This window comes from Myodes glareolus, chromosome 16, assembly GCF_982192425.1.
Source record: "Myodes glareolus chromosome 16, mMyoGla1.1, whole genome shotgun sequence".
Taxonomy (NCBI): domain Eukaryota; kingdom Metazoa; phylum Chordata; class Mammalia; order Rodentia; family Cricetidae; genus Myodes; species Myodes glareolus.
Window position 1 is genome coordinate 51,050,572 of NC_142041.1, and position 15,919 is coordinate 51,066,490.

Below are 15,919 nucleotides of genomic sequence, written 5' to 3' on the forward strand. Positions count from 1 at the left end.
CATATAAAGGCAGACTATTAGAATAACACCTGCTTTCTCAATGGAGACTCTAAAAGCCATAGCGGCCTGGACAGATGTGCTACAGACTCCAAGAGACCACAAATGCTAGCCTAGACTATTATACCCAGCAAAACTTTCAATTAACATAGATGGAGGAAATAAGACATTCCATAATAAAATCAAATTTAGCAATATCTATATACAAATCCAGCCCTATAGAAGGTGGTAGATGGACAACTTCAACTTAAAGAGGTTAGTCACACCCAAGAAAACACAAGGAATAAAAAACCTTAGACCAGCAAATAAAAAAAAAAGGATAATACACACACACACACCAGCACCAGCACCACCACCACCACTGCCACCATCATCACCATCACCACAACAGGAATCAACAAAGACTGCTCATTGATATCTCTCAATATAAGTGGTTTCAATTCCCCTATAAAAAGACACAGATTAACAGAATGGATGTGAAAACAAAATCCATCCTTTGGCTGCAGCTAAGAAACACACCTTAACATCAAGATGAGACATCACCTCAAGGTAAAAGGATAGAAAAAGATATTTCAAGCAAATGAACCTAAAGCAAGCTATTTTAGCCATTTTTTAAGTATGTGACAAAATAAACTTTGGACCAAAACTAACCAGAAGAGATAAGAAAGTATACTACATACTAATCAAAGGGAAAATCTACCAAAAGATCTTGGCAATTCTTAACATCTATGCACCAAACACAATGGCACCCAAATTCATAAAAGAAACACAACTACAGCTTAAATCACATATTAGCCCTCATGCACTGATAGTGGGGGACTTCAACACCACACTCACCAATAGGCAGATCATCCAGAAAAAATCTAAACAGAAGAATGCTGAAGTTAACTGACATTATAAACCAAATGGACCTAACAGATAGCTACAGAACATTTCACCTGAACAGAATAGAATATACCCTCTCCTCGGCACCTCATGGAACTGTCTCCTAAACTGACCACACATCGGGACACAAACTAAGTCTCAACATAAACAAGAAAATTGACTCAGGCAGTGGTGGTGTACGCCTTTAGTCCCAGAATCCAGGAGGCAGAGGCAGGCAAATCTCTGAGTTCAAGGCCAGTCTGATCTATTGACTAAGTTCCAGGACAGCTAGGGCTACACAGAGAAATGTTATATAAAAAAGAAAAAAGAAAAAAAGGGGGGGGGGCAAATTCTGTCTTACTTTTAAGACTTGATAGCAGCACTGTATGAACAGTTCGAGGTCGATCACATGTTCTACAACTTCAGAAGCCACAACAGCATCAAAAACTTCTGCAGTGTCATTCACGATCTCCTCCAGGGAACACACTTTGTACTCAATCCTCTCATCCAGGACTGGATCAAAGGATTTATGGTGCTGCGCTATCTTAATGTTTTCAGCCACAGGATCGATTCCAGTAACTGAAGCCCCCAGTCGCCCTAGAGGCTAAAGGCATAAAAATTGTTATGCTCAAGAAGAAAACAGAACACATGCTAACAACAAAAATTTAACCAAAAGGGTTACTACATACCAAGTAGTCAGTCCTACAAAATGTGAACAACACTAAACAGAACCAACAGGATCAGCAGGTTGTGTTCATATATTTATTCTAATACCTATAAGTAACAATAATAATTTTTTCAAAGAGGCCATAGATTTGACATGGGAGACATGGGTGAGGGGTAGAGGGAGGAGAAAGATGGAAGAGAAATGATGCCAATACAAAATACATACATAAATTTTTTAAATTAATTTAATTCTTTAGAAATTCAAAACTGTTATTCCATGTTTCAAAGGGCAGCAGATGAAATACTAAAACTATCATGGAAAACATCCATCAGTGATTAGATTATGACGCGAAAGGCCCCTGTGCTGACGAAGACTATAAGACACAGCTGGACCACATCCTCCCGGGACAACAACCACACATCCCGGTGCCCTACAGCACTTCAAAGGACTGAGTCCCACAAGGAGTAAAACTCCTGCCAGCTTTATTAGAGATGTGTAAAAGGAGAGATTAAACCTGCATTTAATCTCGAAGAAGCTGCCTAATGTCTTGGGCTAAAAGAGATTAAACAAAGCTTTGAATGACCCATGCCCATTTATTAAAACCAAACCCAAAAAAACCTCAGGAGCTTTCTGAAAATTCTTTTTTTCAATTTTGAAAACAGAACTTGCAATAAAATTATAACTCATAATAATATTAAAATTAGTACTATTCACTAAAAAATAAACAATATATTTGGTAAAGGGATAAATGAAGCAAAAGGCCACCTCTCAATTTTTTTACCCAGTTAAAAACAACAAAATTTTGATCAAAACATATTAAATGCATGCATAAAACTCCCAAGCTGTTTGATGGATCAGACATCTTTAGAAATGGGTTGTTTCTGTAAACATACCAACACGGTCTACTTCATTACTGCTGGAATAATTTTAAGAATTTAGTCACTTTTACTAGCACTCTTAGGCCATTAAGAGTAGAAAAACACAGCAAGGCACTTACTTCAGTTAATAAGCCTCCACCACAGCCAACGTCAAGAATCTTCATTCCAGACAAAGGTTTCCCTTGTTGGTGACTAGCACTTGTTTTCAAAAGATTGTCTCTGTAAAAGCAAAATTCAAAATATATAAAGACGAATGGTTACTTTTATCAACAAAAGGTTTTAAAATATACAACCTTTAAGGAAATATTAACCTTTATTTAATTTAATTTGTTTAGCTGTCTTACTTGGAGACAGGGCTCACTACAAGGCTCAGACATGCCTTGAGTCCCCAATCTTCTTCCTAAGCCTCCTGAGTTGTAGGATCACAGGAGTGTTGCTGCCATGCCCTGTCTGGGATTCTAATTTGAAATGAATCATCGAAATTTTCATAAACATATCTTTTATTTTCAGAATTAAATGACCAACTTAATTTGTACATTTTCAATAAAGTTCTGAAATAATCTCGCATTAATCTATTATTGCTCAGTAGTAATCTAAAGAAAAAAATTCAAAATAATCTAGCGCAAATGAACACAATTTTACTCAAATACTTTTTCAATAAAACTATCTCAAAAATATGAAGATGAAAATTTACAGCCTCTGTTGGCTAAGTTGTCAAAAGCTCCTAGGCCAATTTCATGTGTTATTTTACAGAGTAAAAGCAGACAGATGGCTGGAGAGATAGCTCAGCAGTTAAGAGCACTGGCTGCTCTTCCAGAGGTCCCAGCATCCAAAAGGCAGCTCACAACTGTCTGGAACTCCTGTTCCAGGGGATCTGATGCCCTCATACAGACATACCTGCAGCCAAAACACCAATGTATATGCAATAAAAATAAATAAATTTTAGAAAAGCAGATGTAGTCCCACATTTAGTTAGGTGGCCTACATTCCTGTCTTTATTATGTCTCTTTTAGTCTCCTAAATTAATGGGGCTTTTTCATGTATGTCAATGTATACAGATACCAAAATCAAGTAAACTTACTCTAGTATAATCACTGTAATACTTTATGTAAACATAAAATATTTGTTTATTTTATGTATATGAGTGTTCTATTTGCATGTATACATTTATCCAAAGAGAGGGCAGCAAATCCCACTAGAGATGGGTGTGAGCTATCATGTGGTTGCTGGGAATTGAACTCAGGACCTCTGGTAGAGCAGTCAGTGTTCCTAACTGTTGAGTCATCTTTCCAGACCTGTAATACTTTACCATATGTATAACATATATGCACATGTACCTACATAATCTGATACACGATATGTAGTATAATATTATAAATTAAGTTTTAAATTGGATATATAATTTAACTATACTTATACTAAAATAAAAATAAATATAATGAACATCTTAGGGTATGTAATATTGCTAGTAAAAGTAACTAAACTCTTAAAATAATCCAGACAGTGGCAAAGTAGATCACTTCAGAATGTTGTACAGAATGATCCATTGCCAATGAAATCCAACCCATTCTTCAAACAGCCACCTTATGACTCTGCTATAATTCTCAGACCGTACTCTTTCCTTCTGATGGCTTCTAGCTATGATGAAAACAAAATGCAAACATAAACCACAGCTTGCACCACACTAGATGACCTGTGCTATGTGATATGTATAAATAAAGATGCCACAGTGGTTGGACTACAGTTCTCATACTCAGTAATGCTGGAATCACCTGGAAGATGTGCTGAAACACTAACTGCATCTGGAGGACCCAGCCACAGCAAGCTCAATAGAGGCCTGTGTCTCAGTAGTTTACCCTAAGGCAATATCTGGTTCCAAGAAAGACCACAAACTGAGACTATTCAGGTACCACCTAGGAACAGACCATCCAAAGGAAATTCCTAATGTTCCAACCATTGTAGATAGGATCACCTGCCAGCACACGCCCATCAGTTTTCACCAGGACACCCCTAGACAAATGTCAGCCCATCGGGGATTCTGAACCTTAGAAATCCCTCACCCCGACCTTTGCTACTATAAAACCCAACCCTAACTGAGCTCGGGGCTCTCCAATCGCTCCAATATGTTTGACACATGGAGAGTCCAAGTTTGCAGACTTATATAAGAATAGAGGTTGTTTGCTTTTACATACAGAACTCAGTCTCCTAGTTGGTTGTGGCGGAGGGGTGGGGGGGAATCTGTGATCCGAGCATAACACATCAATGGCAAGCCCACTGAGTTCTTGCCTTTCTTCATCTCCCGTTGAAACACATGGTGGACTGGAGAGATGGCTCAGTGGTTAAGAACATTGCCTGCTCTTCCAAAGGTCCTGAGTTCAGTTCCTGGCAATCACATGGTAGCTCACAACCATCTGTAATGAGGTCTGGTGCCCTATTCTGGCCTACAGACATACACACAGACAACTGTATACATAACAAATAAATATTTTAAAAAAACACATGGTCCACATTTTGTTCATCCAAGTAGATTTCAAAGTCTGGTACTGGAGCCCTATAAGTGTGAGCTCTCAAACACTCTTGTTGTCCTAAAGGTCATCAAGGCCACTGTAGATCAGTAGCTATAAAATGACCTGATGATGTAGCACTTTGGTTCCCTTTCATTAGGATTGAATTCTAACTCACCTAATAGGTTCAAAAATGTTTATAATTAAGTTGTAAAAGCAACCTGGGTTTTAGTTTCATTTCTGTAAGCTAATGGTTTAAAAGATATTTCAACTTTTTTTTTTTTAATTGTGTGAATGTGTCTGGGTATGTGCATGAGCCCAGTGTGTCCTCACAAGCCAGTGAGGATGTCAGATCTCCTGGAACTGGAAGGGTGTAAACTGCCTGATGTGCATGATAGGAACCAAACCCTGGTCCTCTGTGAGCAGCGTGGTGAATTCTTAACCGCAGAGTCATCTCCCCACCCCCAAAGTTAATGCTTTTAAATGGTGGATCCTGATGAGAAACAGATCTAATTTCCAAAGCAAATCTAAGATGCAGAATTTTGAACGCAAGTAAAGCAAAGGGGGAAATGAATGCAAAATAGTGAATTATGAACTTGTAAAGACTTAAAAGGAATTTCTGGAGTATTACCTAATGAATGGCACCCTCAGGTCATTCATAGAATGAAGAGGTGCAAATATTCCTTGTTCATCCCACCACTTGTGAGCCAGGGCCAGGAAGGTTTTTACCTCGTTGCTGTCAACTGTTGTTTGTGAAGTACTGTATAGGTTTTGCCAAGGGGACCTAAGGGAAGAAAACAAAGAACCAGGCGATACTGTTGTTCTAAAAAAAAAAAATGTTAAACAGAATATACCGTACAGAAAAGATATCCTAATTTATTAGATTATATATATATATATATATATATATATATCTCAATTTTGATCCATATTTAAGATCACAATCATGTGCTCATAAATTCACAAGCTTTTGAGGACAAAGCCTGTTCTTCTAGGTCACATCTAATGCAAAAAATGATAACAACAACAATAATAGCTATCACTTATTGAGTATCCACTAAATGTCAGGTACTATCTAAGACACATGTTATTTTTGGACAACTGTACTGTTATCCTTATTTTATGGTTGGGAAAAGAAAAGTTCAGAGAAGTCAAGTGAGTGGTTGAGGCCCGACTTGAACACAGTGATGCTACCATACGCCCCCTCTGTCCATTTCCACAGTTGTCATGGAAGTCTAATCTCCACCATCTCCTGACCACCGTCTTACTCTTCTATAGTCTGCTGACTCCATACATCACCTTCTAGTTTTCCCAGATGAACTACAGAGAGATTATTCTGAAATAAAAATCTAATTTTTTTCTCACATAAAATGCTCTCAAGGTTTCCAGTGTCATTAGAGAAAAGAAAGTGGGGTGAAAGAAAGCTCAGAATGAAGGAGTCCCCGGCTCCCTTCCGCTCTAAGCTCATTTCCTCCTCATCTCCTCCCATCAGCCATGCAGCCTTTCAATGGGCCATGCTTGCTCTTACCTCACAGACCTTGTGGAGATTGTTTCTTCTGTATAGATCATTTTCCCTACAGCCCTTCCTTTTCTCTACTCAGCACTTACGTCTCGCACCTCAAATCTTAATTTAAATAAAATGTTACTACAAAATCGTCCTTGGTATTCACACATGGGTCACATCCCCCATTTTAATTCCTATGCCACAGTATTTCTTCACGGGTTGCATATCTTCTGGTCACGTCTGTTACTCACAGACTACCTACTGTGAAGGAAAGGCATGGACAGCGGCAAATCATTTTATTCCTAGGGACTAGAACAGCTCCTAGGACACAGCAGTTTCTCGGGAGATAATTGTCAAATAGATATTTGAAGAGACGACATCAGAAAAAGTATAGAGCTTGTCGTCACTCTTTTAATCGCAAGAGAAGGGGAAAAATTAGACACAACACTGAACTGCATGTCAGTACAGTGCAGAGAAATACTCCAAAGTTCTGCTTGGCCAAAGGTAATTGGGCTGTTAAAGCAGAAAAAAATAATGCCACTCGATTTTTTATTGTTTTATTATTTTTCTTGGTTACATTTAGAGAGTACATTCTGTAGGTAGAATTCTTTTTATAGTATTTAAATTCAAGTACCACGTGTCAGTGAGATGGGTCACTGTGTTAAAGCGCTTGCTAATAAGCCTGACAAGCAGCCTTTGATCCTTGGAACTCACATGGTTGAAGAGAAATGATTCCTGAAAGTTATCACTTTTCTCTCATGTTTTCTTAGAAATATGAGTTTCCTGTTTCCTTGGGCGAGAGTAAGTCAAACCTTCAGTAACCAGGACTAGCACACCAAAGGTAACACACAGGAAGTATTTGCTCCGTTGACAGAGAAGAGTTTCACCTACACCCGGTCTCAACCAAGCTCACTTATAAGACGTAAGGCCGTGTACTCAGGAAGTAGACTCAGTTTTAACTATTCCAGGGAGGTATTTTTCACAAGATTAGAAACGAAGTTGTAAAATCTAAACACACAATTTGCTGACTTACTCTTACTACCTAGTATTACAGACTTCTCTGCCTTAGCGTGTTTATGTTTTTGTTCCATCTCAAGGGGACTACAGAGAAGTAAAACATCTCCATGTCCTTAATGCAGCCTTCTCTCTTCTCTTCTCTTCTTTTATGATAGAAATGAGGGTTTACTAAGAAGGAAAAAAGGCACTCTCCAAGGTAGAAGTGGGCTGATGAACTGGAAAGAGAAGTGTCTAATCTACTAAAAATGAAAATTGTCTCTGAATTTGAATAAAGAGCACACATGGCTATATACTATATTTTCTTACAGCTTTTCAGTGAACTTGAAGTCTTCTAAACCTAAAAATTATTACAACACATTATTTAAGAATATTTAAATAAAGGCCACTTTAACTAAACCAGATGAGCTTTTACATACCGGTCAAGTTTACTATACACAATCAAAACTAAACTACTATTACACACAGTTATATAAATCCCTACCAGAATAACAAACTCACCTGTAAGCTTTCATTCTGGTCAGACAGGAAAAAGTCATGTTGTAGGATCTAAAGCATATGGTCTTGTGTTCATTGAATTCCCGTGGCTTAATCTGTAGATTCCTAGTGAGCTGATGCCCTGAGTTACCTGAGAGCAAAGTTAAGTATCCAGAGAAAAAGCATGTAATTTCTTGCTAGAACACAATTGAAGAATTTTAAATGGCATTCTTATGGTGTATTGCAACTGATAAACAAATGACTTTCTTAATTTGGGGTTTAATTTAAAAATCATAAAATAAAGGTTTTACTTTCTTCCATTTAAAAATTAAAATTATCAAAATTAAGTAGTAAATATATAAGCCCTGTCACTGCATTTTAAACATTTATTTGTGTCTGTGTGTGTTTGTGTTCTGTGTGTATGCAGGTGCCTGTGGAGGCTAGAAAAAGATGTTGGACCCCTGGAACTGGAGTTACAGGCAATTATGAGTCACCCGACATTGGTGCTAGGAACCAAATTCCAGTCCTCTGCAAGACCAACAAATGCTCTTATCCAATGAGACATCTCTCCAGTTTCTGCCACTAATTTTTACATCTACACTAGGTTGCATTTAAAAAATAAATCATAAAATCATTCAAATATAAATTATTTCATCTTTTACACTAAAAAAATTAGAATATTTTTTCTAATTTAGACTTTAATATTCTAAAGTCTAGAATATTAATTTCTAGACTGTCAAAACTAATTCATATCCTGCCAGTTCCATGCTGGTGTGGCTGTCTGAAATACTTCTTTAGAAATGCTTTTTATTTATTTTTTTATTTTTAAATATTTATTTATTTACTATGTATACAATATTCTGTCTGTGTGTATGCTACAGGTCAGAAGAGGGCACCAGACCCCATTACAGATGATTGTAAGCCACTATGTAGTTGCTGGGAATTGAACTCAGGACCTTTGGAAGAGCAGGCAATGCTCTTAACCTCTGAGCCATCTCTCCAGCCCCCTAGAAATGCTTTTTAGAAAGGAACAAAAGTTGGTGTTGGGGTGTGTGTGTGTGTGTGTGTGTGTGTGTAGCCTAAAATAAAAACACATTGATTATATGTTCAAACTTACATAAAGACATGCTTAATAGATTATTCTGTTGTCCAATTAATATTTTGACAAAGTATCCTAGAGACAAAAATGACATAAACCATGACAAAGTACAATCCACCAAGATGATAAAGCAATTCTAAATGTGTATGTATGAAAAGTGGGATTTCAAAACAAATAAAGCAAACCTGAGAGAACTGAAACAAGAAAGAACAAACCCACAGCTCTAGTGGAGTGCCACCATTCCTCAGTGGGTGGAACAGCCAGCAGAAGTCAGCAGGGAAACCGAACTGAACATTGCAGAGCAATATGGATAACCGAAATTTGTGAACACGCCACCCAAACTGCAACAGAATCTACAAGCTCTCAATCATTCATAGAGTGCTTAAAAGAATAGACATCATTTAACCTCTAACAAAACTAAATTCATACTTAAAACCTTAAGAAATATCCAGGCTCAGCCAGTTCCACTAGAGAATCTCCTCTGCAAGGGCGGCAAGAGCTCTGAACCACTGAGCCACCTCTCCCACTCCCAAAGGAACCGTACATTTAAACAAAGCTCCTGGAAGAAGAAACAAAAAGCAATGCTACCCAGCGTCTTCAATTAAACACCACAGTGGTGGGAAGTGAGCATGGACAGAATACCCTTGTAATTCCAGCACTGGAGAGGAAGACCACAAGCTGGAGGCCAGTCTGTGCTACACAGTGGCCCTATCCTGATTCATTTTGCTACTTTTTTTCTTGTCTTGTTGAAGTTTATGTTTTTGGGTTTTTTTAATTAGTTATTTATCTATTTGAGAGAGAGAGAGAGAGAGAGAGAGAGTTCTCTCTCTCTCTCTCTCTCTCTCTCTCTCTCTCTGTGTGTATGTACGTACGTACGTACGTACATATATATGTATGTGTATCCACTTCAGGGAGTTGGTTCTCTTTCCACCATGGGGTTCCAGTAACCTATCTCAGGTTGTTAGGCCTGGTATCAAGAGCCATCTTACTAGCCCTCCATCATCTTCTTTCTCTATTTAATTAATTAATTAATTTAAATTATTTATTTATCACTGTAGAATACTTGTTTAACTATGCAAAGATGTGCTGAATTTGTTTAATTATGTGAAAATGTGTTGCTCTTTTACCTTGCCTGACTAAGACAAGCTGAACAGCCAATAATGAGGGAAAAGGTACAGGTGGGACTTCTGGGCATTGAGAATTAAGTAGAAAGAGGAGTTTAGGCTGACGGGGAAAAGAAAGAGAGATGCCAGGAAGATGCCAGGGGCCAGACAGACAGACATGGAAGAAGCAGGAAAGTAGGATATACAGAATGAAAGGAAGGTAAAAAGTCCTGAGGAAAATGTAGATGAACAGAAACAGGTTAAATTAAATTAAAAATAAAAAAGTAACAGGACAAGCCTAAGCTAAGGTTGAGCATTCAAAATTACAATAAATCTTCATGTCTTTATTGGGGAGCTAGTTATGGCCCAAAGAAAATCCTAACTACAATCTATCTCTCTACCTATTTATTTATCTTATGTGTATGAGTGTTTTGCCTGTACAAATGTATGTGCACCACATTTGTCTGTTACCCACAGAGGTTATGAAAGGGCATTGGTCCTCCTGGAGTTACAAATGGCTGTGAGCTACCATGTGGGTGTTGGAACCCAAACCCAGATCTTCTGAAAGTGTAGCAAGTAATATTAATCACTTCCAAAAACTCACAAGTACAGCATTTGGCGTCGTGAGTTTTCCGGCAGAGGAACTCCGGCTGGACACAGGACTGCAGTACCCGTTTTCAGCTAACTGGAACAGAACCCATTGTTGGCTTTCTCGCTCTTTCATCTCCTCCTGAGTGCTTTAGCATTTTATGAACATGATTTAGAAGCCAGGCTAGATCACTCAGGGCTGCCAAAGCCTACGCTACCATAGGATTCAGCAAAGCCACTAAATCGACTTTCTTAACTTTTTCTGTGGACATCAATACCCCTTTTCTCATTCTCACTTCCCCAGTACTGCATGTCCTTCCCATGTCCTCTGCTTCTTGACCTTCACTGTGGATCTAAGCAGGAAATAACCAAGGGTTCCCAACAGTTTGTAATGAGCCTGTTCACCAGGAACTGACTCTTCTCATATTGCCTCAGGTTATATAGCTTTTGTCTGGAAAAAAAAAAAAAGGATGGATGGTTCTATTATTTAGTTTTTCTGCCTCTACAGCACTCAGATTAATCCCATTCAAGCACATGCAGCTGTAAGACAAAGACTGACAGGCTTTCACTGCTTGTTTAAAAGTTCTTTCCACATGTGGGTGTGTTGGCACTGCCTTTAATCCCAGCACTGGGGAGGCAGAGGGAGATGGATCTCTGTGAGTTCAAGGCCAGCCTGGTCTATACAGTGAGTTCCAGGATATCCAAAGTTACATAGTGAGAGCCTATCTCGAAAACAATCAAACAAAGTTTTTTCTATGTCACACAGTTGAGAGACAGAATACTCCCTTGCATGGTCCCCTGGATTAAGCTGTTCCTAAGGTTCCTATTTACATGATCAGTCATGGATTTTCTCTTTCTCTTATTAAAGACTGGACCTGAGGGCTATTGTCTATCTCCTTTACCTTGATCTCTCTCTGGGGTGCCAACTTTTGGAATCCCAGGAAGGACTCTTTAGCACACATCCAGCTTGCACTCTCTCTCACTTGAATCTTGCCAAATGTGAGAAACAACACACCAATGACACTTCATTTCTCCTCTTTTTTTTTTTTTTAACTTTCTTTTCCAGATTAGTGACTGGTATAGAGGCTAGAAACAAAACATTTCAGGGTTTGCTTGCTTGTTTTTTTTTTTTAAATCATAATTCCTCCCATACTCTCACAAGTTCTTTCTGAAGAAAGCTAAGCCCTCATATGTATGCCATGTTGCCCAAAGCAAAGGCTACATGGCTGAAGCCATAGCCTGCTTAAGACACCAACTCATACATTCCACTTTCAGGGACTGGTAAACACTCTTTGGTCCACTAGCTGTCTAGGGAGCATTCCCATACTCAGGAGTTGGAGCCCATTCACCAAGAAGACATGCCACCCCGCCAAGTACAGGGAGATGGCCATCCTGGAATTCCCCTCAAAGACGCTTCACTTCCAGGCAGCCCAGTGGTCACATGTTTTGTCATCTATCTCATGAGGCCCGACCACTACTACAGTAAGGAGGCACGTGACCTCATGAGAAACCCTTGGAATTTCTCCCATGGGTATTTTACCCTCAGGGATCAGACTCAGTTGCATGTCTCAGCATGGGGGGCCATGCAACCAATCCTATACAACTCATCTTTTGTTCTATTGGTCCCTTCTTGGGTGTCGAGTGTGTTATGTGAGATGTGAACAAACATCTATATACCTAAGATAGGGTGCTGTGCGACAGTCAACCAAAGAGTGAACCCCAAGTACGCATTTCTGTTAATTAAATAGAATCAACCTTCGGCCAGGAGGCTGAATTAGCAACTAGTTGACAGAAAGTAACCATAGAGAGTCCGAAGATGTCTGGAAGATGATAAAGACAGACAGGAAGTAGTAGGAAGGGGCTGTGAGTGGCATGATTTTTGTTTTAGCAGAGCAGAAGGAGAGTCCCTTTCTGAGACACCAGCAAAGAGAGAAGGTCAACTAGCTGCTACTCCATCTTTCTGAGCTAGTAGGCTTTCACCCCAGCCTCTGACTCCTGAGTCTTACTGATAAGTAGAACAATACAGATTTAATTAAAAGCTCTATTTGGTGGCAGCGATAGAGCTGGTGCCTGCAGGAACAGAATTCCCACCAGGCCACGGCCTAAATGGCCAGAGAAGCAGGCCAGTAACTGTGGAGCCACAATCCTGAATAAAACAGCAGCAAAGTGAAGGCCTTGTGCTGATGAAAAAGCAACAATAGGGAGCCAAACACAAACCAAAGTCCAATTGGTAAATCATGAGTTCATTAGTACTAGTTATGGGTGAGGGGTTGATACGGGAGCCAGAGCCACTGGAAGGCAGGTATATTGCCAAAAAACCCACCCTAGCATGAGTAAGAACTCATGAAGCTGGAACTCCTGGCTCTCTGCAGGGCTCCAAAGCAGTTGAGTAGGTCAGTCTCTCAGTCTCTCCTCTCAGCAATTGTTTATAGCTTCTGTAGCCTTGGGGAGGGACTTTTGCAAATCGTGTTCTTTTCAGCTTTCCCAACTTGTGAGATTCATTTACTCTCCCTTCTTCATGCAAGGAAAGTTCTATTCAGAAGAAATTGTTACATTTTTTTTTAAAAAAAATATTGTGCTTATGCACCTGTGTATGATGTGTATAAGCAGTATGTATCTATGAAATTGTTTGTATACAAGTTTGTGCATGAGGAGGCCAAAAGTTGACATCAGATGTCTTTCTCCAACACTCTTATATTTTAGGACACACTCTCTCACTGAACTCATTCATTCAGATAGGCTGCCGGCCAGTGAGCTCCAGGGAGCCACCCATCTCTGCCAATCTAACTGTCTCTGCCAGTCCACCCCAGCACTGCAGGAGTTACAGAGAAGTCACTGCAAATGGCTTTTCCTTGGGTTCTAGGATCTATACTCTGGTTCTCCTACCTGAGCACCAGATGCTTTAATGACTGAGCCATCTTCCCACCTGGCTTTTTTTTTTTAAATAGTATGTTTTTATTTTTATTTTATCCCTTGACACTCATAGAATTTTAATTTTGAATGTTTTAACCATTTAAAATTTTTTCTTCTTTATTTTTCTATTCTCGATCTTTCCACATCCCTAATATTCAACACCCCCTTTCTCCTTTAGTCCATTTAACCATGTACTTTTTCTATTTTATAGCACTTTCCCCATCTCCTTCCTAAGTCCTATTCATTTAGAATTTTGACACTTAAACTCCGTAGCAATTCTTCAGTAGTTTTTCACTTTTAGTGGTGTGTCTACTGGTGACAGATTAGTGGATTGTAATCAGTTTTACATGTGTATAAGGTGTTCTGTGTTGTGAGGGACGGTCAAAGAAAGTGGGTCACTCTAGGGTATAATTCAGGTTCTGTAGCAGCAGGGAGGAACAGTTTCAAGGGACTGAACCTCCAACACCTGTGCAAAGGCCTATTTATTGATTGTTAAACAAGAGTTGTTTTTTGGGTAAAACAAGTTCTTCATACCATAGCCCCAATCCAATCTGTATCTTTTGTGAAGGAAAACATCACACACATGCAACTTAGTCCTTATTTATTGTGCACTGTTTGCAGTACCCAATAATGCAAGACACTGCAGGTGAGGCAGGGCCATCTTGTGACCAGAGTCATGCAAAGGCTGTAGAGCTCTGAACACAACAGAACAATCACTGTTTTCCCTGCAGTGACTTTTCTATATCAAAGCACTTCATGAAAACAGCTTCATTTTGAAGTTCACCCTGGATACACTGAAAACAACTATTTCATTCTAATGTGCTGTGGGAAGACCTTCAGCCAATAGCCTTTAAGATACCAGCCCACTTTGGGTGTGGTCTTATGTACTATAAATGCAGACTGAAAAGTGTGCAAGGTCCTTTTGTCTGCTGAACTGGGTTCCAGTTTCCAGTGCACACAAAGGACTGTGGATCACTACCCTTTCTGTGAGTTTGTCCCCAAATAAATAAATCTTTATTATACTCCATTCCAAGCTATTTGTATGCCAAAAAATTGGCGCGTGGACCAATTGCAGACTGTTAATGACTTTCAAAGACTGCTAGAAGACATTTCCAATCCATGGCACCTTCTTGGATAACACCTGATCAAATAATTTGTTTAAACAAAACCTTAGATGGTGACAAAGACTTACATAATCCCAGGGAATTTAACAGCTGAAGCTGAGAAAGAATTGACTTTGATTTAAGAGAATTACAGGAGGCACTTGTGGATATCTAAATCTTAACTGCATTCTGGTCATAAAACCCTCCAAATGTTCCCCTATAGGAATTCTAATGCAGAGGGAAGATACTATCTTAGAATGGATTTTTTTTACCACATAAACGAGTAAAAAATTAAAATCTTATGTGAAAAAGATCTCTGAATTAACTATAAAAGGAAAATTGAGATTTTGTCAATTAGCAGGAATAGACCCAGCAGAAATTATAGTGTCTTTTACTAATGATGAAGTTAAAAAATTATGGGAAGACAATGAACACTGGCAAAGACCTTATACTAATTTTTTTGGAGAGATTAATAACAACTATCCCAAAAGCAATAGAATTCACCTTATAAAGAGAGCTAATTGGTTTCTTCCTCACATTGTACATGACACATCAATAACTTGAGCCCCTACATTCTATACTGATAAAAATAAATCAGGAAAGGCAAAAAAAGCAGAAGATTTAAGTAAAGTGGAACAAAGCCCTTATGATTCTGTCCAAAAGTCAGAATTATATGCTATTCTTATGGTACTAAGGAATTTTAAAAAACCCATCAATATAGTTACTGATTCTCAATATACAGAGTTGTTTTGCATATTGAAACCACTGAATTTATACTAGAGGATACAGAATTGATGTCATTATTTATTCAGGTTTAAGAAATATAATCAGGAATACATTTTGTCCTATATACATAACATACAGAACATCTGATCCCATACACGTCTGCCAGGTCCTCTAGCACAAGGTAATGCAGAAATTGATCCATTGGAAATGTGTGAAAGCCTCAGAATTTCATTAAAAAACATCATGTCAAAGGTTTAAAGAAAGAGTTTTCTATTACATGGCAACAAGCTAAAGAGATTATAAAGAGATGCCCTACTTGCTCTTTATATAACCAAACACCACTACCTGCAAGAACTAACCCAAAGGGTACTCAAAGGAATGAAATCTAGCAGATGGATGTGTTCCACTTTGTAGAATTTGCAAAATTAAAATATGTACACCACATCATTGATACCTATTCAGGTTTTCAATGAGCAACTGCT

At 38.7% G+C, this 15,919-nt stretch overlaps 1 protein-coding gene across 2 annotated transcripts in view; it reads right to left on the reverse strand.

Annotated features, from left to right (window-relative positions):
• The window catches only part of Coq3 (coenzyme Q3, methyltransferase), a 33,179-nt gene that overhangs the window by 6,976 nt on the left and 10,284 nt on the right, over positions 1 to 15,919 (reverse strand). For both annotated transcript variants that reach the window (XM_048420245.3, XM_048420246.3), the window contains 4 exons: positions 7,930 to 8,056; positions 5,542 to 5,694; positions 2,526 to 2,625; positions 1,223 to 1,465 (listed from right to left, as the gene is read on the reverse strand). In XM_048420245.3, coding sequence (XP_048276202.1) covers positions 1,223 to 1,465; positions 2,526 to 2,625; positions 5,542 to 5,694; positions 7,930 to 8,056 — 623 coding nt within the window. The remainder of the gene's footprint in view (positions 1 to 1,222; positions 1,466 to 2,525; positions 2,626 to 5,541; positions 5,695 to 7,929; positions 8,057 to 15,919) is intronic.